Consider the following 27,387-nt stretch of genomic DNA (forward strand, 5'->3'; position numbering starts at 1 on the left):
CTTTCTATTTATTTATTGTGAATTAAGATTATATTTAGAAATGGTCCCTCAGTTTTCTTCATACTGTTGCCTTTATCCAGATTTGTCGATCAAAGACATTGAGAAGTATGCAGAAAATAAATACTTGAACACAACAAAGGCAGTCAATGGTGCAAATTTTCTTCTTTAATTCTGGTACCTCGGCCTTCGCCTTCTCAAGGAATACATTTGTAATAAAGAACAGCACCCCTTTTATAACACCTCCACACTGATTTACATACATAATTAATTGATCATTAACCGGCTTGTGAATACACTAAATGAAGGTAACATATACCTGTACACTTGAATTCTTTTTTACTCATTTCATGAATATGGAAGTGTGAATAAAATTAATTACATGATACAAATACAATAGAATTCTTAAATGAAATATAGTTAATCATTCCAGTTTGAATACTGGAATTTTTAGTGAGCAACATACATATATTTTTTTCAAATAACAAGGCATGTTTATTAATATGATATGTTGCTAATATATTTTTGTACTTATTAAAAAATAATGTTTTTTATAATCATGTATTTTGAGATTTTCAACATGAAGAAGTTCATGAAATGAGTAAAAAAGAATTCAAGTGTACAGGTATATGTTACCTTCATTTAGTGTATTCACAAGCCGGTTAATCATCAATTAATTATGTATGTAAATCAGTGTGGAGGTGTTATAAAAGGGGTGCTGTTCTTTATTACAAATGTATTCCTTGAGAAGGCGAAGGCCGAGGTACCAGAATTAAAGAAGAAAATTTGCACCATTGACTGCCTTTGTTGTGTTCAAGTATTTATTTTCTGTTTTTACGTTCGAGTATATTGAGTTTTACAATTGAGAAGTATGCAGCCAGATTCTCACTCACTCTCCAACACTCAAAATCCATGTCAATGCAATACCCCTGCTGCTCGATGACCAGCTTAAAATTACCTTTAAACAAACTGCTAGATTTTTTCTAACTTATGCTGCTTATACCCTACCTTATGTGGTGCCATGGACTGAAAAATCGACTAATTTCCATGGCACGTGCATTATAATTTTATATAACTGTCCTTGATTTTATTTATTTTTCCTCATACTATCAGCTTGATTCAGAATTATTGACAGAAGTTGAAAGGTGTACACTGATTTTTTGTTCACTCTTTCTCCACCTCTAACAGACACGAGCACACACACATACACACATGCATGTGCGCGCGCCCACAGCCTTGTGTTGAGATTGAAAAAAATGGTGAATGTTTTTATTTTCAGTCTGTGCTTCACAACAGCACAATATGTTGCTGTGAAATAGTAGATTTTCTTTTTACCAGGCAATATCCATACATTAAGCATTTGTCCAATAGGGTATTGATATACATTTTCTTAGTATCTAACTTGAATTATTGTACTATAATCTTATTTTAGGTTTAATGAAAAGTTTCATGGACCATTTTTCCACACATAATACCATAGCAATGAGGTTCCCTAATACCATTTTAATAGTTCAATCACCATTTTGTTGTGTGTGTGTGTGTGTGTGTGTGTGTGAGTGTGTGTGTGTGTGTGGGGGGGGGGGGGCTGTATCTCTCCCTCCCCAATATGGGACATACATACCTCTCAACCTATTAAGCCAAGAATCATAGCAATAGCCAAAACTAATGGGGGAAATCAGGGACAGATTTTAAATATTAGTATTATAAACTTAGAAAGTTGATACAGTGACGTGTTTTGCAATGAAATAAAGATTGAAACTCCAATTTCTGTCATCATACAGCAGTCATCAATGATTTGCAAATAATATGCAAATTTTATGAGGAACAGAACTAAAATACAATGCAAAAATCCAAATATTCTGCTAAATTTTTGACAGTTGAGTGGTAAGGAGAACTGTTCCACCACTACTCTAGTCTTTAAATATGCTACAATGAAAGTTGCACTGTCTCATAAAAAAGTGATTTTTTTTCCTCTTTTCTCTATGGTGGTGCAAATATATATATTTAAATATTAGGGTTCTGGTGGTGGGGGCACCACTCCCTTAAAAAACATATATAAAATATATGGATTTTTTCAGTATCCTGATCCTTGGACGCTGAGCACAGGAGAATGGTTTGCAATACTTTCAATTAGACCTTTATTTTCTCTTGATGATGTAACAAGACCATACACATCATGTACACCTGCTTTAAATAAATAAACAAACAAACAAATAAGTAAATACACTTTTTAATTCTCCCCTATGAGCATGAGCTTTGGGTAGTGGACCAGAAAGATGAAATCCCAGATGTAAGTAGGGTTACCACCTGTCCCACTTTGTGAGGGACAGTCCCTCATTGGGCAGTTGTGTCCTGCAAAACAATTTGTAAAAATGGCAAATGTCCTGAGATTTTAAGACAAAATTATTTTCTATATTTTATGTAATAGTTGCATAAAAAAGTTCTTCTGTATCTGAAACACCTAAATGTTAAAGAAACAGAATAAGCAACTAAAATAATAAGTTTTTATTTAGGCAAAAAAAATGAAGTTATGTCCTTTGTACTGGCCATGGGTATGTTTTGGCCTGCAAAATCTGACGTTTGTACAAAAACTGTCCCACTTTGAGTATTTGAAAAGATGGTAACCTTAGATGTAAGTGGCTGAAATGAGCTTCCTCCACTGGGTAGTCAGAGTCAGTCTCTGTGATAATGTGAGTAGCTCAGCTATGTCTCCAGATCTTGGAGTACAGCCACCATGTTGACAGGAGACAACTGAAATGGTCTGGGCACCAGGAGAAGATGCCCCCTTGGTGATGCATGCGGGAGGTATACTAGGCACAGCCCACTGACACTAGACCCTGGTACAGACCCCAGATGTGTTGGATGGGTTAAATATCTCAAGGTGCCTGCAAATGCTTGGGATCCCCAAAAATGAGCTGACAGTGCTCCTGTGGTAGCAAAACTCTAAGTTACCCCACTTACCTTGCTACCACTGTGACCCTCACAAAGACAGGCAGTTTGTAAAAGAAATGGAAGAGATATTTTCCCCTTGAGATATAATTCAGAACAAAAATAAATATAATAATTGTAGTAAAATACTGTCAATGCCTTATCTAACAATATAATGCTTTTTATGTGGATGATGCTTTCAACTACCTGTTTTGTTTTACTTCAGGTGAGCCTTATATACGGATGTATGCTAATGAGAGTACCATCAATGTGAAGGAAGGAGAGGACGTGAACCTGTCTGTGAGTTTTGATGCGTACCCAGAACTTCTGAAACATGAATGGAAGTCAGCCAAAAAGGAAAATATGGAGCCTTCAACCATAATTACAAAAGGGATCAACAGGCAAGTATTTCAGATCTCCATTCTGGCTTAACACTTATCATTGTACTGAAAAATTAAAAGCAAAGTCACTAATGTTTTATTTATTTTACATTTGTTGACCGGGAAAGTCTGACTAGGTTCTACAGATCCTGTTTTCAGCAGAGGCCTGGGGAGAAATGCTCCAGAAGTATGTCTTTAGAATGTGGGAGGAAACTCATGCGAACGCAGGGAGAACATGCAAACTCCACACAGAAGGCACCCCAGCCGAGAATCGAACCGGAGAACCTCTTGCTGTGAGGTGACAGTGTTAATAACCACTGCACAACTGCGCTGCCCTGTTCATGTTATTCACTATTTATTAGCTGCAAATGTAGAGTGGCATTTTTTTATTTATTTTCACAGCTTTTCTTATTTCTGGTCACAATGTCTGCACTTATGGCTGTTGTTTTTACTAGAATTAGTGCACTTTGCATTATTTCACTGGTGATCTCATGACTGGAGTGTGATCTCAATCACTTGCCACTGATGGGTCCTGACGGATCCTCAGGTGAATAGCCAGCTTGCTCGCAAACAAGAACCAAGAAGTTAGAATTGGGGAGTCCACTTTTACAAAGAGGCCAGTCACAAGTGGAGTCCCTCAGGGATCGATCGTGGGATGCTTCTTTTTTGTATTTACATCTCTGAAGTCAAGGCCAATGTCAAAGGCCTCTGGCTGACTAAATTTGTAGATGATCGCAAATTAGGAGCAATTATAGAATCCCCTACCGGCAGTAATGTTCTCCAGGAAGGGCTGACACAGACAAATAATTTGTGCCACAACCATAGACTAAACCTAAATGCCAAAAAATGCATAATAGTATCCTTCAGGAAGTAACTATCATATTGACAATACACCCAGTAGTCAGGGGCTTTGAGAAACACATAGACAGTAAACTAGCCTTTGATCATCATGTGTCTATAGTGGTGAGGAAATCATTCTATGTTGTCCAACTTATAAACAAAGCATAGCATCAAGGTCCAAGGAGGTCATTGTTCCACTGTATTTGGCATTCATCAGACCTGTCATTGAGTACAATGCCACCTTTTGTGTGCACCTAAACAGGCATATCCAACAATTGGAACGTACACAGAGGTTCCTCACTAAAGGAATACAGGGTGCAAGTAACATGTCCTATGCAGACCCCCTCAAAGCCCTATCCCTTCATTCTGTCTCCTACGGGCTGTTGAAGGGAGATCTATGCCTGGCATACAAGGCATTGTTAGACCCCACCTTAATAGACCTCCTGCATATCAACAAAACAAACAACACTTAAATGACCTGTTCTAAAGACTTAAATCTTGTTTGTAATATAAATATAACCTGCTGGAGAGACAGGTATGCATCCCAAAGACTACCCCTTCTCTGGAACAGGCTCCCCATCCATATGAAGGAGAGTTCCTCCCTAATCCAGTTCAAGTATAACATGGACAATTGGATGGCGAACAGAAAATTCATCCCTGCTTTGACATCTATGTCACTAAGGGACATGGGCAGCCTGTAAATGGTTCATTTCCCAGGCTGCTGCTTATAAATGTTTTATCTCCAGGCCACTGCTTACACTTACCAAGGATATCAGAACTCGTAGGAGATTTGGGATGCATGACAAGGCTTAAAAAGGCCCTTGTGGTCATTAGTCTGGTACACACCTATGAACCTATTGAGCACTAATCAAATCCTTGGTCCTTCATCAACAAAAGAATTAGATGTTTCTACAGACTTAAGGAATTTGAGATTATGTATTGCCACTGATGAACATTTATGTTGCTGCTTTAGTTTCCAATCCTGTAAATAAGTATCTATCTATTTATTTGCATTTGGCTTCCAGGAAGGTCAAACTGGGTCTTGCAAGACCACTTTTCAGCAGAGTCCCATGAAGCAAACCTCCAAATATAATTAGTTGGAGAAAAAAAATCACAAAGTGATTACAGCAGACACTGTGTAAGTATAAACAATATTTGAAGCATAGTGATTACAGATTCAGCATAGACTAGGCGTCTAGGCGTGTATGACAAGTAGCAGTAGTCAAGGAAAGAAAGTCAAAAACAGGCAATTGTAGGGAAGAAGGAAGTAGGGGAACTGTAGGGAAGAAGGAAGTAGGGGAACTGTAGGGAGGAAGAAGGAAGTAGGGGAACTGTAGGGAAGAAGGAAGTAGGGGAACTGTAGGGAAGAAGGAAGTAGGAGAACTGTAGTGAAGAAGGAAGTAGGGAAATTGTAGGGAAGAAGGAAGTAGGGGAACTGTAGGGAAGAAGGAAGTACGGGAATTGTAATCCAGTTATAGAAGAGTGGGTATAGGAGTACAAGAAAAGAAACAGACCAAGAGTCAAATGTTCACAAAAATCCAAAATACTAAAATAGGTTAACATCGAGAGGACTGAATGTAAAAGTGGGTGGAGAAATGCATTGTTAATCTGCATTATCAAGGGTAAAGAAATGAAAAAGTTAAGGATTCGTATCAACATTATGAAAAGAGCAGCATTCTAGAGTTACTGATGACAGAAGAAACGCCATCGATTGATAGAAGGAAGGAGGAGTGAGAGCGGATACAACTCATTAGCCAGGAGAGGAAGAGCAAGGACAGACTTTAGAGTTAAGGAGATGAGTGTGGAGATTTTTTTCTTGAAGCTGTTTGGGTGGTCTGAGGGCATATGGCATCAGGTTCCAGAGTTTGGCCACATAGCATGAGTACATGGCTTCACCATGTACATTTGGGGTCAAGATATTTGTCCTTAGAGTATAGTTCTCTTGTGGGACAGTACCACTTCAAATATGAGATTAGGGAAGGACATTTAGATGGTTGGTAAAGAAAAGAATGGGCACCTTCCATCACGTATAGTGAAGCTAGCTACAGAGAATCCATTTTCCCCTTAGCAGATCATAACAGCAGTGTGAGTAGCTCAACCATTACATGTAATTATTCATTTGACTCTGGATCTAGAAAGGCTTTTTTGTAATATAGGTTGTTCTTTTCTTCTTCTTTGCATGTAAGCATAACAACACAAAATGAAAGATTTGTCTAGACAGATTAATGTCTTGTGACAGTGGCATTTCGTTTCACAGTATATTATTAGGTTTTGAGTTTCTTAAATAGAGCAAACAATTACTTTCTTCTGATCAGAATGCTAAGGCCACTAATTTTCAATAAAATTAATAAGTATATGTTTTAATGATGAAAAAATAAGAAAATGGTAGCAAGGTCTAGAATACCAAAAGTGTAAGCCTCAGCGGCTGATCTTAAGTTAACATTACTGGACACAGTGATGTTGCCCAGGACGGAGGTAATAAATCTTTATCATCTACATCTGTAAGTAAGTCATTATCATGGCATGGCTTTGCAGAAAAACAGAAAAGCATTTCCTAATGTGACTACACATGTAGCATGCAAGAAAATTCTAATACTTTAACTCTAACAGAGAGATGTAAAGGCCTAGAGCTGGATCATTGTCAAGTAGGGCCCTAGACAGGGTAATGGACTGCCCTTCTCACCCGCACAGCTATCCCTTAGCTGTCCCTCTCCAGTTACCATAAAACACTGTTCAAAATCTGTCAGGTACATACCATTTTCTTTTCTACTTGTATAATGATCACAGAGGTATGGATTTAATTTATATCTGTTATTTTATAATTTACAGCAAAAGCACTGGCAGACATTTCGTAAATAAAACAAATCAGTTTACAGTGAAAATAGACTTATCATGAGCAACGGTAAACTTCTCTTCCATTGAAACTCATATTATTGAAATGCATCTGGCAACCCAATAAACTATAAGACACATGCTGGGATTCATCATCAAACAGCATGTAGTGAAGCATTAATTAGAGGCTACGTGAAAGGTGCAGCTGTTCAAAAGATAATGTGGAACACATTTACTAACAGCTCAGGACAGCCCAGTAGATGCAAGTGTCCCTTTCCTGGGGTAGCCCAGGAGCAGTCTGATGAAGTGATTTGATCAGTGACACAGCAGTCAAATGAAGAATGAGAGAATCAAACCTTGTACTATAGATGCAACTCGTTCACAGCTCACAGCCCTACTCATCTGTACTAATTACAAAAAGACTATTGTGAAAAAAGGCTAAATTAAAAATGAATTCATAGCTAAAATATTAACATTAAACTCATAGACTTCATACTGTCCAGTTTATTTATAGCCCAATAATAAACACAACATCAGCAGTCAACAAAACAACAAGAGCTAGGATTTTATCCAAGGAGCATGACTCATATGATGAAGCTCCATTTTACTACATTCAGTTCCTTTCTTGATACCATAACTACTGTTGGTTGCAGGAATCAAGTATTTATGCACACACACACACACACACACACACACACACACACACACACACACACACACACACACACACACACACACGCACACACACGCACACACGCACACACACACAAGCACACATGCACACACATGCACACACACCAGTTACAGGTATTTATATGACAGTGCACCTTATATATTGGCTTAAGGTCAAGTGAATTAACATATTCATAAATAGTGAGCCAGAAATGTGTCTCAGTCTGGTACTGTCAAAATAATACAGGATGGGAGGTTGGCATAATGGTTAAGGTGATTACTTTACAGACCCAGGATGGGAGGTTGGCATAATGGTTAAGGTGATTACTTTACAGACCCAGGATGGGAGGTTGGCATAATGGTTAAGGTGATTACCATACAGACACAGTTCTATCTGAGGGGGTAGGTGCAGTGAAGCTATTTATACCATCCCATAAGAGGTTATAATCGACTCTGGAGAAGTTCTTTTAGTTTAGTTTAGTTGTGCTGGGGGGGGGCAGGTGTGATAGTTACTTCAAATGAGACTAATTTGTGGTCAGTTCTCACCAGGGAAGACCTCACAGTGGGGGTGCTACAGTGGTCCCCCATATTGGTAAGCAGAAGATCCAGGAAGTTGACACCCCTTGTGGGAGTGTCAACCAGCTGGTCCAGGGCACTGGAGTTAACAAAACTAAGGAACCTTTGCACAAGTGAGTTTGACCATGAGTAATTTACCTAGTCAATGGATAGGTAGTTAAAGTCACCCAAAACCATGGTGTTCGGATGTATCTTGATAGGCTCATGTAGATCTAAATAGGCAGAGTGGGTGTCCTGATTCATAGAGTGGGTCTTGTATCTGGCAATGACTTGAATAGGTGTCCGACCAACAGTTAATTGCTCCTGAAGTATCTTCAGGGAATCATACTGTTTAACCAGTATGGAGGTGTATTTATCTTTAATGAATATTGATACACCACCTCCTTTAGTTTTCACACCTTCAGGTTGTGGTTTGAATGTGTGGAAGGAGATGCAACCCGATATGGCTGGGGTGCTCTCCATAGTCTTGAACCAAGTCTCTGTGGCTGCACAAATATCTGTGTCTTCCAAGGTAAGGACAGCTTCTAGTGAGTGCAGTTTCATGTTAAAACTCTTAGCATTTAGCAGCATAACTTTGAGGTTGTTTTGAGATGGAGTTTCTATGTTGGGAATGTTGTCCTTCAGACACTGCCTAAAAAGGTACTATGGGGGTAACAAAAGCCTTAGCCAGTAGCCGAAATCCCAGGGGTGACAGATGAAGAACATCTCTGGCAAAGCATCAAGGTCTAAAAGGTAAAAACAAGCTCATCCACCATGGCTGACACATATAAAACTAATAGAAAAACAATTAAAAAAAGCAAAAAGTAAAAGGTAAGCGCTTTCATTGCTGGAGGCCACGTCTTCAGACCATAATACTCCATACAAACTGTAGCATTGTTAAAAGTACAAGTTACCCAATCAGAAAAAACAATCAGGTCACATGGCTACCCATGAAGTAGTAGGGCAAAACTATTCATAATATAATTATTATATAGCCATGAAAAGAGGTCACACTTAGCAGTGGCTGTTAGGTGAGAGGTGTGTTGGTACCTCTAAGGCTAGGTTTAATGTTTCACCTGGCAGTACAGCAGGGCCATGAAAAACCTCTGAAGGACCACAAGCAAAGTGCTAATGGAAAATTTAACAAGCAAAACATTTGAGTCTATAACCACCAATGGTAACCATCACTATGCAGCAGTGTATGATGGTGTGCAACATGCAAATAAGTGCAAACGTGGTGCTTAAATAAAACAAGAAATAACCCTTTTAACTCAAACTAGCCAATAAGGATGTTCCATCTAAGCTCTAGTCCATTCACCCTCAATTAGATGGGACCCAGGGAGCACTCTCCTCCCACAAAGGTGCAGAAGGGCCTTCACCAACAAAGATGGCTTAAATTTGATGCTCAGAAATTACAAAACAAACACAGAAACAACAAACCTGAAACTGGGCTCTGCTACAGCTGAACAAGTACAGTATACAGTAAAATGTGACAAAAAACAGTTCAGACAATTCAAACAGACAGTAGAATGCAAATGCAAATTAAAAGTGTAATATAAGAGCAAAACCAGCTACTTATAGTTAGTTAGAAGCAACGGATGCTCAGATCTCTCAGTATCTGAAGCTGGTTTTAGTACTCAAGTGATACCAAACAGTCTAGATTCAGCAAGTCTGAATCTAGCCTATGCTATAAAATGTAAAAGTACTAGAAATTCAAAGTGCATCAAATCACAGTCACAATAGCAAAAAAAAAAAAAAAACAGTTTAAATAAAGCAGCAATTTTCAGCTTAGAAGGGTGTAGACCACACTCTTCTCTCACAAGAGTCTAGACCACAAAACCTCCTAATGTAAAATAACTGCTTTTAGAGCCCAATGCTTAAGCCAGAACTAAGACACTTCAGAAAACAGACACAATAGATCTTCAACCAGCAATTTCAGCTTAGAAGGGTGTAGGCCACAAGAGTTTAATCCATGAATCCTCCTAATGTAAAGTAACTGGTTTGGAACCCAGGTTCTTAAACCAGAATAAAGACACTTAGAATGACAGCCACAATAAGCCTTCACCAGCAATTCTCAGCTTAGAAGGGGTCCCAGGTCTATCTAGATAAGGAACAAAACCATGTTTTTAAGCAATAGCATTCTACGTCCGTTTGGCATTATACAACAAGGAGAAAGTTTTGCTGCTGTATTCTATATATTTGGTCTATAATAAGCAAGTTAAGCACATCATCATTTACAGAAAAATTAAAGAAACATCTTACATTTACGTGGAACTACCTATGTGTAAAGTTCTGATCCAGAACAAGCTTACACTCTCTACCAACTAAATAATCCATATTCTGCAAAAAGTGAGATTGAGGTTATTAGTGTTAAGCAAAAAGTGGCACTATTTGAACACCTCATTTCCTTCTTTCTTGCTTCTTACACACTGTATTGTTATTAACAATATATATATATATATATATATATATATATATATATATATATATATATATATTTATATATATTAAAACTTGGCAGTTTATACCTGCATTCTCACTTTGTCCTCCTCTTATTTCTCACATACTACTCTACTCATTCTTAGCATATTAACAATTTTCAGTCTGAGAACTCCTCCCTTTATTCTTGCATCCTTCTTTTCAGCTTTTTAACACATTTTTAATACCTTCACATTACACTTTGTCCCTTCACTTTATGTTTCCCTGTTTATTACTTCCGACGTACTGCTCTACAATTAGCATATTTTAAATCCTTCTTGTAATATCTTTGCCTCTTCACTTTATCCTTCTCCTTCTTTCTTACTGCCTACATGCCTTAACATTATCACAGTATCCTGTATCCTTTCTCACTTTATTAACATTATTAACAAACCATTGCACCTCCACTTTTATTAACACGGCACTCTGTATTCTTTATTTCCTAACAATATACTATCTGTAAATATATGTGTACTTTATGTGATGTTATACTATAAGTTAAACTATATAGTGTACAAGTTTCTTAATTGCTTCTTGTAAAAAAAGCACCTGTAGTTGATTTCAGTTAAATAAAATACATTGTAAAGTGTGGCAATAATATTTATCCAACATGTTCTTTATCAGAAATAAAGGTGTTTAAGCCAGTATAGAAAATAAAATGTTGCCAGACTTAACCACCTTGAATAAACATTATTTTTAAACTTATCAATCAAAGATGACAAAAATGTTTTTCGAATGTTCACAGCTCTGTAAAATGTGACTTATAGCCCCATCTGACTGAAGGCAGACAAAGAGCATTGAATTAAAATAACACATGCATTACAGGGAATCATAAAATGCATGTAGAAGAAATCTGAAAAAGGTACTAGTTTAAGAGAGACAGACCATACCATATGCTAGTTAATATCTATGTTCTCTAATTCCAGCATGTCTTCATGTTTGGGATAACTTAAATTCTTTAGAATTCAGTTTATGTAGTCTTAGTACAGTCAGTTTACATAGTCTTAATCTGGTTTCCCAGTTGCAAATTTTATTAAGTTTTTGATGAATCATTTTACCTTGCTAACTTTCGTGCAAATGTATGTATTACATATTGTTTTAACACCATTTGTCAACAGTTCATTTAGTCAACATGTTACCTGTATGGTTGTTTGTTTTATTCGCTTGTTTAATTAATGGGCTTTTATTGCGTCCAGCTGTGCTTTGGCCAACTGCATTGCCAGTGGAGGTACGACAGAGTAGTCATGGCTGGGCAACTATAGAGTTAGTATAAATAAGTGGAGGGATGTGAAGACTAAACCCAAAGTAGACCCACCACATAAATGGTAATGTTTAATGTATTTGTGGAGTGGTGTGTCTTCCTGCTTCTGATCATAAAATGAAACATCTGCATATCTTTTGCAGTTGGTACTTGTAAAAAAGACTTGCTCTGGGTCTAGTGTGGTTGGGATCATCCAGATAAATGATGTGCTTTTCATTTTATTGTGATGTGGTCTGAATGTGATTTAGATTGGAAAAGAAACTAAGATCTTTCTTTTCTAGCCAGTAGTTCTTTTGGAGAGTTTTGCACTCTGCAGTGTCTTGTAGATTCTCAAACACTGGTGGTGTCATGCTGGTGATTACATTTTCTGTGTTTATATTCTCATCTCACTGATTAACTGCATAGTTTCGGTAGAGTGAACAGTGGTTGAATGTCTTGTCAGCATTTGGTGATTTGTATATATCTATAGATACACATACATATAGTAGAAGATTAATGCAACAAAGGCCACTAGTCTTTATAAAGACAGTGCAGGTTATTGTAAAGTACAAATAATGCAGATTTTTCAGAACAAAGTAAAGTGTTGTGATTTAATCAGCGATGCAGCAAATACCTTTTCTCCGCCTTATCCTGCTGGGAATAGTTTCTGTTAGTATCTCTTTCCCTGGATTTCCCTAACAGTCACAATTTCTAGCTTTTCTCCAAGGCTTGTATCCACTGTAATTGATTTTCTCCCACCAGGGCAACTGCTTTGGACTCCCAGTCCTTTTCCACAAAGGACAAATGCTCTCTGACTAGGTTTTCCTCTGCCCTCTTTTTGTATTACATCCAATATCTCATTAAAGAAGCCTGGTCTTACTAAAGTAACCACATGTCTGGGTGGTCTTAAAGTGACAAGTAAACTTTGTAAAGTACTACATTTAAAGAAATATCACTTAGTTTACAATGAATTCTTTAGATATGAATTATGAGCACCACTTTGTAGACATGTAAACAGTATTTGCACATCTATTTGCACATACATGGGCCACATACATACACTTGCACACGTGCGCACAGACACACACACACACACACACACACACACACACACACAGATATATATATATATATATATATATATATATATACATATATATTAATGAGAGCAGTTTATTCTGTTGACTTTCATATTAGCTGACAAACTAAACAGCTGAATTTTTACACTGAATGCTCATTTGGGTGAGTGTAGGAGTTGTCAAATTTAAAAAATATCAAATTGTTACTGTTGTGTACTGAGTATGCTTTGGGTTCAGGCAACGGGACTTGTGTCTCAATGCCAGAACATTTCTGTATAACATAAATGTCAGCATTAGGGGTGGGAGTGTATGTGTGTGTGTGTGTGTGTGTGTGTGTGTGTGTGTTAGTATTTGCAAGTTAAGATTAGTGTAAGGGTTAGGTAATGCTGAAACTCATTTATCAAGTGTTATTCCATTTAGCTAGTTATTAAATGAAATCAACAAAAAAAATTGAATAAAATCATGAAAGCATAACCAACAGATTCAGTTAGGATATTGCATTCACATTGTTATTTTGAGTAAGTCTGAGTAATTTATTCAACAGAAGTATGTATTTTACATTTACTGCTATCATTTTAAATATAATTAATAGATAAAGAGAGTTTTCAGTATATTCAGAATTTTCCTTTAACTGTGAGTATTTACACATTTTTAAATGTACCTTTCATTCAGTGAAAGTTTGGCTAAGTTGTTTAACTCCACAGTAATATGTTTAAACTAGAATGGAAACTAACAAAGTTCAGTAATGCATTTTGTCTTAAGTCCATTTATAAATCTGTTGAGGACACATGGTACAGTATTTTTCAGTAAGTTAATTAATTCTGATGATTCTGCTGTAAATTTTAAAGAATGCAATAGATCCACATTTGATTGCTCACAGAATTTTTGACAATCTACTGCATTTATGTTTAATTACTATACCTTTCTATATTTTGTTAAATTAAAGGTATGCGAGCACCTATACCCTGCAAAGAATTAAGCCAGAAGAAGCTGGGCAATACACATTTTCTGCTACTAATGTGAACAACAGCCCTTCTAATTCAAGCTCATCTATAACATTTAATGTCTTTGTGCACTGTAAGTATATTATTTCCATGTGTAAATTCACACAAGTTTTTTTGTTAACTATTTCAGTCAGAATGCGCTTATACCTTCTCATGTTTAACTTTTACAAGAAGCCATTGACTGCTTGACTAAGTCTTCTATTTGTTTAGGCTCCTTGTAAATATCCACATAGTCTAAAAATTAGAAAACAAACACATTGTTTATTCACATGGCATGAGTGTATACTTTTGTTAAACTGCGATGGTAGCATGATGCGTGTTATTTAATGTAAATGTACCAATCAAGGAACCAGAAGGGACGTGTTAGTCATGAGGATAATCTTGCATTGGCTATGGCCAGCTTGAACTCTGTATCTGTAGTCACTACACAGTAATGAAACCTGTTAGCAGAGAAATTATGCCAAGTTATTTTCCTCAATAAATGGCAGCACAAACCTCAGCATTATTTATTTTGAAAAATCCTGCCAAATTAAAAATATATATATTTTCAACCTAATACATGCACCACATCAATAATCTATTACTTTAAACTCTGTCACCATACAAGAATTATTTTAAAATGTTGCTATACATAAAATGAAAATAAACTGCAGCTTTTCTTTTTAAATTAAATAATATTCCCTTTGACCAAACATACATAAACATTGAATATTCCACACCACCCTAATCTGAATATCTCCTAATCACAAAAACCCTAATCTGAATATCTCCACAGAATTAGAAAATCATAAAATGATAATAATTTCATCTTAGAATCTAGACCGCAAAGAGGATGCTACAGTCTAAAAACCAACAGAATGGGGTGCAACAGAGCAATGATAGCAATTTGGGGTACAATGCTCCCTAAACTGTGAAAGCTGAAAATGGTTGAATATACAGCCAAAGCATGCAGAGGAAAGAAAGGTGTGTTTATCCAAAGTGTTTAGGAAGGTGGCAGGACTGCATTGTTTGTGATAAGTGACTTGGAGACACAAACTGGACAACATGCTCACAATGCTACACTACATAATGTTTAATGAGGATGAACTGAAGGGTCTACAGTAACCATATAGTGAGATGTTGAGCAGTTAAAGAGGCAGGGAAGGGTTGCCAAAGAAATTGTAATGACACATAACGACAATCTCTAAAAGCAGATGATAGGGCTGAGTCATTTAAAGGAGGTTGTGGATACGCTTGCCTGGTGGGCAAAAAGCAGAGAACCAAACAAAATAAAGTGACTGTCATTTGCTAAACAAAACAGTTAATTGCACATTGAAAACAGACTTAGCATGAGCAACAGTAAACTTATCTTCTCTTTAAACTCACAATTCCATGAAAATGCACTGAAGCTCATAATGTACTGAAACTCAGACTCACAATTCTGTCAGCAGTCTGGTAGTTGGTGTAGCAGAGTCAGGCTTTTGTCTCCACTGAAGCTCACAATTCCTTCAGCAGTCTGGTAGTCAGTGTAAAGGATTCAGGGTCTTGTCTCTTGTAACCTAGTTACAGGGTCAAGCCTGATCAAGTTAATTGACTAATCCGCCCCTGCTAGGGCATTACATACCATACCTCCATACCTCTCATCCTCTTAGCAAAAGAAATCTGGACAAAGTCTAAAATGATGGGGATACAATGGCCCAAAAATAGGGACAAATTTTAAATATTGCTCTTTTTAACTTAGAAAGTTGCTAGGATAACAGGATTTGTGTTAGCGTGGATTTTTCTGAAGGATATGAAGTCTGAAACTCATATTATTTAGTGACTTCAGTTCTGCATGATTTGCCAGAAAACCACAAATGTTATGAGAAAGAGACCAATACTATGAAGCTAAATCTCGACAGTAGAGAGGTATGTTAAACAGGTCTACTTTGTTTTATAGAAAACACAGTTCACTGAAACTCATTTCATCGAAGCCTCATTTTACTGAAAATGAATTACCTGTGCACAATTAACTGAAAGCTCATTTCACTGAAAACTCATTTGACTGAAACTCATTTCATCTAAAAAGGTATATGCCCTGTTCCACACTATAGTGTGATCCTTCAGTTAGTATATATAGTAAGGGGGGGTGTGGGGGGCACATCCCCCATAGACATGGTTACTTACAAGTCAAATGAATAACTCTTTCCAGGAGATAATATGTACCCAAACTATGTGGGGGGGGGATATGGCCCCCACACCCCCCAATGTGGGGGCTGTGGAGAATATGGAGAATATGGGAGACTGTTGTCACATGTAGTACACAACCAGTACTTATCAGAAATTCCTGCAGCTCCTTCATTGTTGCTGTAGGTCTCTTGGCAGCCTCCCTGACCAGTTTTTGTCTTAATTTTGGAGGGACATACAGTTCTTTCAACGTCACTGTTGTCGCATATTTTCTCCACTTTTTGATGACTGTCTTCACTGTGTTGCATGGTATATCCAATGCTATGGACATTTTTTGTGCCCTTCTCCTGACTGATACCTTTCATCAATGAGATCCCTTTGATGCTTTGTAAGCTATCTGCGAACCATGGCTTTTGTTGTAGCAGGCAACTGAGTAAATGTCAGGGAAATCCTACTAGGACAGCTGAACTTTATTTGGGGTTAATAAGAGTCTCTTTAATTGATGGCAGGTGTGTACCCAAGAATACTGAATGCTGTAATTAAATCAAAAGATGCTTCCCAAAGTATTAGTGTAAGGGGTCTGCACACGTATGCAACCAGCTTATTGTACATTTTTTTTTTATTTTTTATATTTTTCCCCTAACAGATTTGTTTGTTTTTCAATTGAATTGTACAGGTTATAGGTCACAAAAAAGGTGGGAACATTTTGAAATGATTTATTGTGATCTCATTTTTTATATCACAAAAAACTGGCATTTTAACAGGGGTGTGTACACTTTTTATATCCAGTGTATGCACACACATTCTCTCTCACACAGCCACACATACACACACACACACACACACACACACACACACACACACACACACACACACACACACACACACACACACACACACACACGCATGCAGACACAAACACATTCTTACTCATATAGCAAGGAAGGGCTAGTTTAGGTTACACACACACACACACACACACACACACACACACACACACACACACACACACACACACACACACACACACATACATATACACACACACACACACACACACACACACACACACACACACACACACACACACGTAAACACACTTTCTCTCTCAATGGCACAGCTACTTTAAATAATTCCTTGTGCAAGTGTAATCCTTTTTTATTAACTAAAATGTTATTGTTGAAGCCTTCCTGCTAGTGGGCATCCCCAACCAAAGGACCCTAGGTGACTGCTTATATCACCTAGTGCTGGATCCAGCTCTGTTTAGGAAGACTTATTTTTGTAAATCGTGAAGACAGAAAGTTAAAATAATGGTATAAAATATGTGGATTTATATGGAGGAAAAGCAGTATTGAGGACAGGGAAAGACAGGATGAGGATGGGAAAACAAAAGGATGATTGGGGTATGAAAAGGAAAGATGAGGTATGACAATGGTAGATGTGTTATGAATGACCCGCATAGGCATATAATGGTGAGTGGTGAAACAGTTAAGAGGTAAGAGAAAGAAACACAACAGTTAGTTATAAGGAACACCAGTGCTTGGCAGTTGTGAGAAAGGCAGGTGTCATGATGTATGTAGGAAGAAATCTCTGTGTATATATAGAACATGGGGTGAGTAGCCATATGAAATGCTTAGTGTGAAGTTATAGAATGCCAGATGAAAGTGGGTAAGCAAGGCTGAGTGTGTGGCAAGTGATAATGTAACTGGGGATCAGGATCTGAACTTAGGATACAGGATCTATACAGTCATTTTTGAGCTGGGGAATGCATATGTTATGGAGGGTTCCTATCACATTATCGAAAACTTTTATTCTCGAATGGCCAAAACATCGAAAGTGCCGTACATCGAAACTGTTCTTGAGGGATCGCGGTACAGTGAGAATCAGTCAATTTGCCCTTTCCTCATTGTAGTGCGATCTCGGGGTTGGTATATATATTTTGCGTGGGGTGTGGGGGGTGCAGCTCCCCAAAAGAACAGTTTTGATGAATGGCACTTTCGATGTTTTGGCCGTTCGAGATCGTGAGTATTCGATAATATGATATAAACCCATTAGGGAAGGGGGTGGTTTAATTTTGACGGGATTAAAAAGACAGTGGTAATAAAAATGGATGATAAGGAATATGAGAATTAATAGTTTGTATCTACTGATAAGGTAAACAAACAGACGGTACAAAAAGCAAGATGGACAGCTTTAATGTACATGAATCTAGAGTAAAGGCAACAAGCTCAGGTGTTAAAAAAATCAATGAAAGTTGGGTATTCAGGAAGAGGATTGGAAAAGATATAAGAAGAGATGCTTGGAGTTACTAAAGGAATGAAAGTAGCCAGTCTACTGCATGACCAAACAGTGAGACACTTGTGCAGGTTTTATGGGAAAAGTGTTGATGATATGGAGTACACAACAGAGAAAAATTAATTTTGAGGTGTAAACGTAAATAAAATAAAGTGAAATATATTATGAAGTGAGGTATAGCAGAAGGAGATGAAAAAAGCATTGTAAAAATATGTTGGTCTGGAGCTTCAGTGCAGGTGGGTGTCTGGCCTGGTAAATGATAATAATAGAAGTAAAGGCAAAAGAATAAATAGCAAGGTGCTGAAAGTCAAGAGGAACTGGGGAAAAGAGGGAGTGTCTAGCCTGGATTGGGGTGAATAGTGTATAAGAGAGAGAGAGAGAGAGAGGAGTATGCTGGAAGAGTACTAGAAATTGCAGTCATGAGAAGAGAGTGCAAAAAAGAAAAGAGCATAGTGTGTTTCACAGACGCATATGAGGATGCCACAAAAGAGCTAAAAGATAAGGTAAAATGTGTTGTTTTGTTGGATGGGACCGAGGAGGACAATTTTAATTTTATTCATAAGGGTGTGATGCATTTGTAAATATCATGTACGATGAATGAAAATTTAAATAAAAAAGTGCAAAAATGTGCAGCACAACACTACCTGAGCATTGCTGCCCTCACTAACAGCATCACCCTCCCCTACACAAAACTCATATTGACAACTGCCCCCTCCACTACTACATTAACCTCTGAAAAATATGAATGCAAACAATCCTTATCCACAAATGCAAACAACTTCACCTTAAAACCTGTTACAATCCCGACTATAAAAGACTACTACTTAAACTTAAACTTTGCTCCACAGCTGCCAACAACCTCCTACCTGAATACCTCAAGATGGCAGCAGAAGCCATATCTTACCCAGTAGCTATCTTAATCAATAGATCCATACAGGAATCTTATGTTCCAGCCATTTGGAAAAGATCATATGTCATCCCACTGCACAAGGGATGAAACTCTACAGAAATCTCTAACTTTTATCCCATCGCAACTTTTCTTTCCGTCTCTCAAAAATCCTAGAAAAATGTATCCACTCTCAACTTTTTTCACTATCGCCTCTCAGAACAGCTCTTAACCAGTACTCAACACGGATTCCACCCAGACCATAGTACAACTGCTGTAGTATTATCCTTTTTAGATAATATAAACAAGAAAAGGGACTCTGGCAAATTTATCTCTTTCATATTTTGGGATCTGTCCAAAACCTTTGATACCATCTCACATACCAAACTTCTTCAACAACTGCACCATCTCAGGCTACCCTCTCCTGTATTTCAGTGGTTTAAAAGTTACCTATCTGATAGACAGCAAACAGTTACATAACAATAAACTTTCTCTCCTTACTACCGGTGTGCCACAAGGCTCAATTCTTGGTCCACTTCTCTTTAACATGTTTATTAATGACCTCTATACTGCATCTAGGCAAGCATTCCTTATACACCGTGCTGACGATTTGACACAAATATGCTCATCTGACACTCTGGTGCATCTTCTTGAAATCACAGAAGAAGGCTTCACCTCTATTGAAAACTGGCTTTACCATGCCCAATTATTAATCACCCCCCCAAAAAAATACTCCTATTCCTTCCTAAAGCACACCTGAAGGAAAATCCAGCTTCAAAATATTTTAACTTAAGAATACAGAGATATAAATTCTAAACTATACATGACTGCATGGTGTAACAATTAATGACAACCTCAGATTTGAACTCCACATTTAAAATGACATAAAAAACTCACCAGAAACATGGGTTACTTTATAGACATAAAACTTCCGTACTAACTCTGCTAAAACCACCCTAGCAACCACTTACCTCCTTCCTTCACTTTTATATGGTGACTCCATCCTTACCAACTTCCAGGTATCTGTTAAAGCTAAACCTGAAATATGCTATAACAAAGTAGCTAAATTTGCTGCCAATAAATAATACTATACACATCACTGCAAGGCTCTTAAAAGTTTGCACAGGCTTGAACTGCTCCACTACCTGCACTTCATACAACTAACTACTGCCCACACCATCATTGTTAAACCCCATGCCTGTCCTACACTAATCTCTATTTTTCCTTCCTATCACCCAAACAGACTCCTTCATTCTAATGATAAACAACTTCTCGCCATCTATAAACCTCAAAAAGCAATTGGAAATAGCCTTTACTGCTACTCTGTTGTCAAACATGGAATGCTATTCCACAGACTATTAGAACTGTAACCTACCATCCTTCCTTCAAGCATCAACTGAAAGGCCACCTATTAAACTTATGGCTCTGCTCATGCTATAGTCCCAGATGAACATAAATCTTGTCTACTTTTCTCTACCCTCTCTGTACAGATTCTCTACCCATCACCACTTATTCATCTTCACCTGGCTATCCTGACCTGTCTACTATTTTGCATAACCTCTTCCTATCTCGTCCTCCCATTTATACTAATCGAGCCTAATCTCTCTCTCCCTTTATATTTACAATTGAACTAAACACGACTTTTACTTATTCCTACTGTGAATTCCCAAAAGGATGCTTTCAAGAATTCTATACAGTGTTTTACATTGTTTTTTTTTCTAATTGTTCCCTTTGTAACATATTATTAGTATATCTCTATGCCTTACAATATTGTTGACTATTTTTGAAATGTACAATTTTCAGCTGTTTTTTATGTAATATGTTTGAATTTTTTTTATTTTCTTTGTTAAGTGGAAATTTTCTACCCAGGCCTCGTCTGAAAATGGGCTCTTGTTACTCAGTTGAAATTTCCCAGCAAACAAATGTCAATAAATAAATAAATAAATAAGTACTATCTATATAAAAATACCACAATGGAAACCAAGGCACTCACTATGCACAAATAACAGGAAGATAGTATGGCTTGCCCCATGTTAAATTTGAGATCAACCAATTTATCTATTTATTTATTTATTTAACATTTGTTTACTGGAAAAGTCCAACTGAGACAGAGCCCATTTTCAGTGGAGCGCTGGGTGAGAAATGCTCCAGATGCACGCAGACAGCTTCCTGTAAAAATATGTTTTTTTAAATAGGTTTTACTGTTGTGATTAAACCCCAGTAAGCATGAGTAGCACACCTCATACTTTGCTGACACATTACTGGCAAGTACGATACCTGTGCATTGTGACAAATTCCAGTTTAGCAGACAGTAAAAAGAATATGAACTGAAGTACTACTTTGTTAGACTGGGGCTTGTATTTATTTATTTATTTTTTGGACTTGGGCAGGTTTGTTCATATCAGAACAAGAGCAGCTTTTAATAGAAGTTAAATGAGGCATGCAGCCAACTCCCCTCTGTGGATTCCTCACACCACAATAATTCTTTTTACATTCCACATTAATAGCTTTGTACACTTAGCATGGAAGTGAAACTGTTGCTCCCTTCTTTCTCATCTTAATCACAAATGCTTTATCCTTTTGTACTTTCCTGTACACACTCTTCAGTCTTACTACAGACTTCGTTTCTCCTGGAGTTAACGTATTTTTTATTTATGCAGCACCTTAAATTTACTCTACAATCTATATTTTCTAATGTATTCTTTATTGCAATCCATACTTTACTTTACTATACACTAGGGAATCATATGTATCATGTGAGTACTATATCAGAATGAGATGCTTGCACACTTGAAAGTTTATTACTTATGGGAAAGGTGTGCACTAATTCTATATGGAACTGCTTTTACTCTACTAGAAAACACGGTTTTGCTGCTGAAATCGCAACACTAAATGTACATTTTAATTTGTTGTGTTAATTATTGAAATACTTAACTGTATTTGTTAGATATTTCTATTGCCTCTAGGTCACGAGCAAAATGATTCTGTTTAGAATAGTACACTTATCTGGCTAACAACAAATAAGAAAACAAGCAAAAAATAGTGAAATGTTTGAATGAGATTTTTACTCCACTCATGGAAGCCACATATGACCATGAGTGAAACAACTTATGCATATATGAAGCTACTTAATTAGAGACTTGGATGGTCTTTGAGTTATTAGATTCATTATTATTTATGTTATTTATCTATTTATTAATAACCAGGCAGATACCCTTGAATGAATACCCTTTTCATATAATATAATATAATATAACATAATATAATATAATATAATATAATATAATATAATATAATATAATATAATATAATATAATATAATATAATGTAATATAATATAATATAATATAATATAATGGTTTGGTGTATTCAAACAGAAATAATTCATGTCCTCAAACAAAAAATAAAAAATGAATTTGTCTTTTTAGTTTGTTGCTTCTTCTGTTCGGGTATTGCTGTTTTAAGAAGCTGTCGTGTATTTTGAGCAAACATCTAAATGTAGTACAGACCATTAACTTAGCATTGTTTTAACAACTGACGCAGGAAAGGAAACATTGACTCTTGTTCGCAAATTCAAACCAGGATCTCTGGAAGTTTGCCATTGCCTCTCTAAAGCAATAAGGAGTGCCTGAGTAGTTAGGTATTGATGTTCTCTTAAAAGCAGTTATTTTTCCTTTTAGCTAGGAAACCAACAGAATGGTGTTTTTTTACAACAAAAAAAAAATCCAAATGCCATGCAAACTGTTACGCTATCATTGCTTTAACAGCTGAAACAGGAAAGGAAAACACTGACCCTTGTCTGGAAATTAAACTAAAGACCTCATGCATTCTGTGCGGCTTTCACTGGATCTGGCCAGTAATGACTCTCTGAACAGTTATATATAGTGCTTCTCATAAGGTCTTCCCTTAGCTGCAGGGAAGTTACAGTACAGATAGACCCCCCCCCCCCCCCCGATTGAATTCACTGTTAAAATCAGTCAAGACTCAGAAAAAGGGTCAGGACACACAATTATTTTGGCTCTAGTGGGCATTAGAGTGAAAAGTCACAAAGACGTTTCTTAAGTACAGTGACACTAGGCTCAAATGCCCCCCCCCCTTTCAGATTGACATCACTCTTAACATCAGGCAAAGCTCCAAAGCAGGATCAGGGCATCCAGTTATTTCAGCTCCATGGAGCATTTGAGTAAAAAGTCACCAAGAAGTGTTTTAAGTACACAGATGCCAGATTCAAGCCCCACTCCCCCACTTCGAGATTGACATCAGTAGTAACATTAGGCAAGGCTCTGAAGCAGGGTCAGAACACCCAGTAACTTAAGCTCCAGAGGACATTTGAGTGAAAAATCACAAAGAAGTGCCTTATTTTCAGCAACTCTAGGCTCAACCCCCCCCCCCCCCAGATGAACATCACTGGGTAACATCAGGCAAGATTCTGAAGCAGAGTCCTGATACCCAGTTATTTTGGCTACAGAGGGGATGTGCCTTAAGTAAGGACCTTCCCTGTATTATAACTGTTTAGTTATTTATTTCCTGGATTAGAGTAGAGAATTCCACTGTTGTTGGCATCTCCTGCCTTAGAATGAGTGCAACTACCCCTTTCACCTTATTTTATGAATACTTTCCATGCCGAGTTCCCTTTCTACGAGGATCCATTTATTTTTGACTCTGCTGCTGTACCCTAGACATAGTCCAGCTGGTTTCTCAGTTGTAAGGCGCAGTGAGCTGGTTTCTCAGTTGTAAGGCGCAGTGAGTTACTATTAAGTTTTGGCTGCTGCTTATCCCCTGTCTTATACATATATCTCTCTTCTAACTTCCTGTCTACTTTCCTGCATTTGGGCTAGCCTAGTTCTACCTCCTTTAGCACCCTTAGACTGCTATTTGATAGACTGCCCTTTTCTATCTCCTGCTGATATGATCTTCCCTATTTTCTGTGTCAATACTTCCAACTTTGTATGGTTACTTTTTAACATTACCATTGCTATTGTTGTGTCCCAGTCTATTAAGACATTTTAATTGCCTTTTCATAAGCCTGACTGATTGTTTTCCTGCAGTACTTAATTTGATCCCACTCTGCTTTGTTTCGCTATGTTCATCTTCCCTTCGCTCCCACCCTACCCCCATTCCTACCTACCACTGACATCACTTCCTTTATTCTGGGCCTACCTCTCCCTATCAACATTCCAACCTGTCACAAGACCCCTAACTCCTCCTACCTGCAACAACACAACCATCTCACAAATTACCAGTCAGAGGCTCTCACTCCTCTCACCCACAGAGCTTACATATATTTCCTGTATTTCATTATTAGTATTTTTAGTTATATTCTACTCCTTTGGCCTCTGACTGTCTTAAATATTGATACTCCTTGATTTCCTTTCTCATTACTACATAATTAGAATTAACTAATAATAATCATCTTCTTCACTAACTTCTGTTCAGCTCTGCCTCCCCCCCACTTTTTACTACATGCTATACTTCACTTGTTTTCCTCTTTTATATAACCACCAACATTTCAAATGTTTCTCTAAGCTTCATGTCTCTCTCTCTCTGCTACTAGCATCCTACCTCACAAGCTATAACTGTACACTTTCACCTCTATGCACCACTCCTACTGCAGTACTCAGCAGACTATGAAATCAGAAATAGCTATACCAATCTATTTCCATGCATTTTTTGCCTTTTTAATCTCTCACCTTGTCTTTATTTTAAGCACAAAATACTTCACCACTACCACTCTACTCAAAAAATAAAACCCGTAGGGGTACCCTGTAAATCAATACACTACCTCTCAAAAATCCCACCATGTGGTGATCCACACCCCAACCCAGACCCTGAAAACTCACCAATTAATCTAAATAGCAAAGAATCACCACTACAAAACTGTGAATTAACTAACCATCCATCTATCACCTCAAACTATACCTCTTCCCAGCTGTACTCTCCGATCATAAAACAGCCCCCTATCTTTAATAATAAAACTAGCCCATCAAACCTCTCACCTCATCATACCTCTCAACTGTCCAGATTTTTGCAGAATGTTCAGATTTTTGGCTTATATTTTGGTCCATTCCTCATAAAATTTGTGATTTTCTGGCAAACCAGTGAGGCTTGAAGTCACTAAATAATGACAGGCATTTGAGTTTCAGGCTTCATATCCTTCAGAAAATGCATGTTAATGCAAAACCTGTTATTCTAGCAACTTTCTAAGTTTATGAGGGAAATATTTAAAATTTGGTCCTATTTTTGGGCCTGTGCCCCCATAATTTTTAAATCTGTCCAGATTATGGAGCTAACAGGTTAAGAGGTATGCACCCCATCATTGTCCCACCTGTCTTCCAAAAATATTGAATATTGTCATTATCAACGTCTGTAGCATTTGTAACAAAATTACAGAGCTGCATGCCTGGATATCACAGTATGACCCTTATATGTTTGCCATCACAGAAACCTGAATTAAAGCCTAACATTAACAATTCTGAACTATTCCCTCCAGCCTACAGTATTATCAGATCTGATAGGCCTCACAAGAAAGCAGGAGGGGTAGTCTTAATTTATCCAAGTTCAAATAGCCTGTCTCCCTTTTCACACAACAGTCCAAAATTCCAAAATGCTGAAGTACTAGTATCACTGCTAAAGCTTAACAATAAAAAACAGCTATGTTTTGTTATGGTCTATATCCCACCTGGAAATAATATAACAATTTTAAAAGAAATCCTCTCCGGGACAACTAATTATATACCTCCTATTCTAGGAGATGTAAATATTGACTGGCAAAAACCTTACATCAGTTTCCCACAGCTAGTATAAACCTTCATGGTTGTGTACAACTTATCAAAACACACACTAGATTTATTAATACCAACAGTAAAGGTGCAGTTCTAGACTGGATACTGGTCTCTGACCTTAGTAAATTTGCAGCCTCTGGAAACTATCCAAAGTCACTTAGTGACCACCTTTCAGGTTATACCCATAGAAATATCACCTACCAACCTGACACTCACCAAGTTAAAACAATCTGAAACATTTCTAAATTCAATATAGACTCCTTCATCAAAACATTGAAAACCTTTAATTGGTCTGTCCTAAAAAAACTCCTTTGGTTATCAAGGCAGTGAATAGTTTTAATACCTTATTCTTAAATGCTTTAAAAAGCCATGCCCTACTCCACAAAAAGAAACATCTGTTAAGAACAGTTATTGCAGTTCTGTCTGAAACATCTGTCAAGAACAGTTATTTCTGCATTCAGCTAGGAAGCCACCAACACTGTGATTTATTTACACACAAGCATCCAAATGCAGTACAAACAACTGCAAAAGGAAAGGACAACACTGACCATTGTCTATAAACTGAACCCAGGACATCCTGTATGTTTGCCACTGTCTCTAGGAGTAGTAAAAATAAAACTCACTAGACTACAATGTTTACTAAATTAAGGATTAAGCACTTCTGAATATCTCCCATGTCTTTAAATATTTGACACATTTAGCCTTATTCACAGTACTATGTGCATGTCATATAATTTGGTTTCCTGTATACTACTGCAAAGCCTGAAGAAAAGCTGATGGACCTGGAATCACTACAACTTATATTTTATCTCGTTTCATATTTTTGGGTATCAAATATTGCATAGTGTGAAATGTAATCAACAATCTATCATTTCATATCTGTCTCCAGAAAATCTTTCTCTGCAGAGCAATTTGAAAAATTGAAATTGTGGTGGACCCAGAAAGTCTATCTATCCATGACTGTGAGTTGTACATTTGAGAAATTTGAAAAGTACAGTGTGTCATGTTCCTGTATGTTACAGGGGAAGAAACACTTAAAGTTTATAATACAATTAAGTTTCAAGAGACGGAGGGAGCGATAGGGAATATTGTGATGATGAGACAGGGGTTTCAGAGTAACTGAGAGTTTTGAAAAAAAACTGCATATATCTATTTTTCTATGAGGCAGGAGGTCTGACAGACAGTGCAGATGTTTGTAACATTGAATTAAAGAATTAAGATAGTGAGTTACGTGATTCCTTCATCCAAGGCAGAACCATGTGTGGTTTCAGAAG

The 27,387-nt window shown here is 37.2% G+C and overlaps 1 protein-coding gene across 1 annotated transcript in view; it reads left to right on the forward strand.

The window, feature by feature from the left end:
• The window catches only part of LOC122800812 (macrophage colony-stimulating factor 1 receptor-like), an 875,741-nt gene that overhangs the window by 282,623 nt on the left and 565,731 nt on the right, over positions 1 to 27,387 (forward strand). Inside the window, exons 5-6 of the mRNA XM_044070092.1 lie at positions 3,152 to 3,326; positions 13,948 to 14,078. Coding sequence (XP_043926027.1) covers positions 3,152 to 3,326; positions 13,948 to 14,078 — 306 coding nt within the window. The remainder of the gene's footprint in view (positions 1 to 3,151; positions 3,327 to 13,947; positions 14,079 to 27,387) is intronic.

This window comes from Protopterus annectens, chromosome 4.part1, assembly GCF_019279795.1.
Source record: "Protopterus annectens isolate FY-2018-M chromosome 4.part1, PAN1.0, whole genome shotgun sequence".
Taxonomy (NCBI): Eukaryota; Metazoa; Chordata; order Ceratodontiformes; family Protopteridae; genus Protopterus; species Protopterus annectens.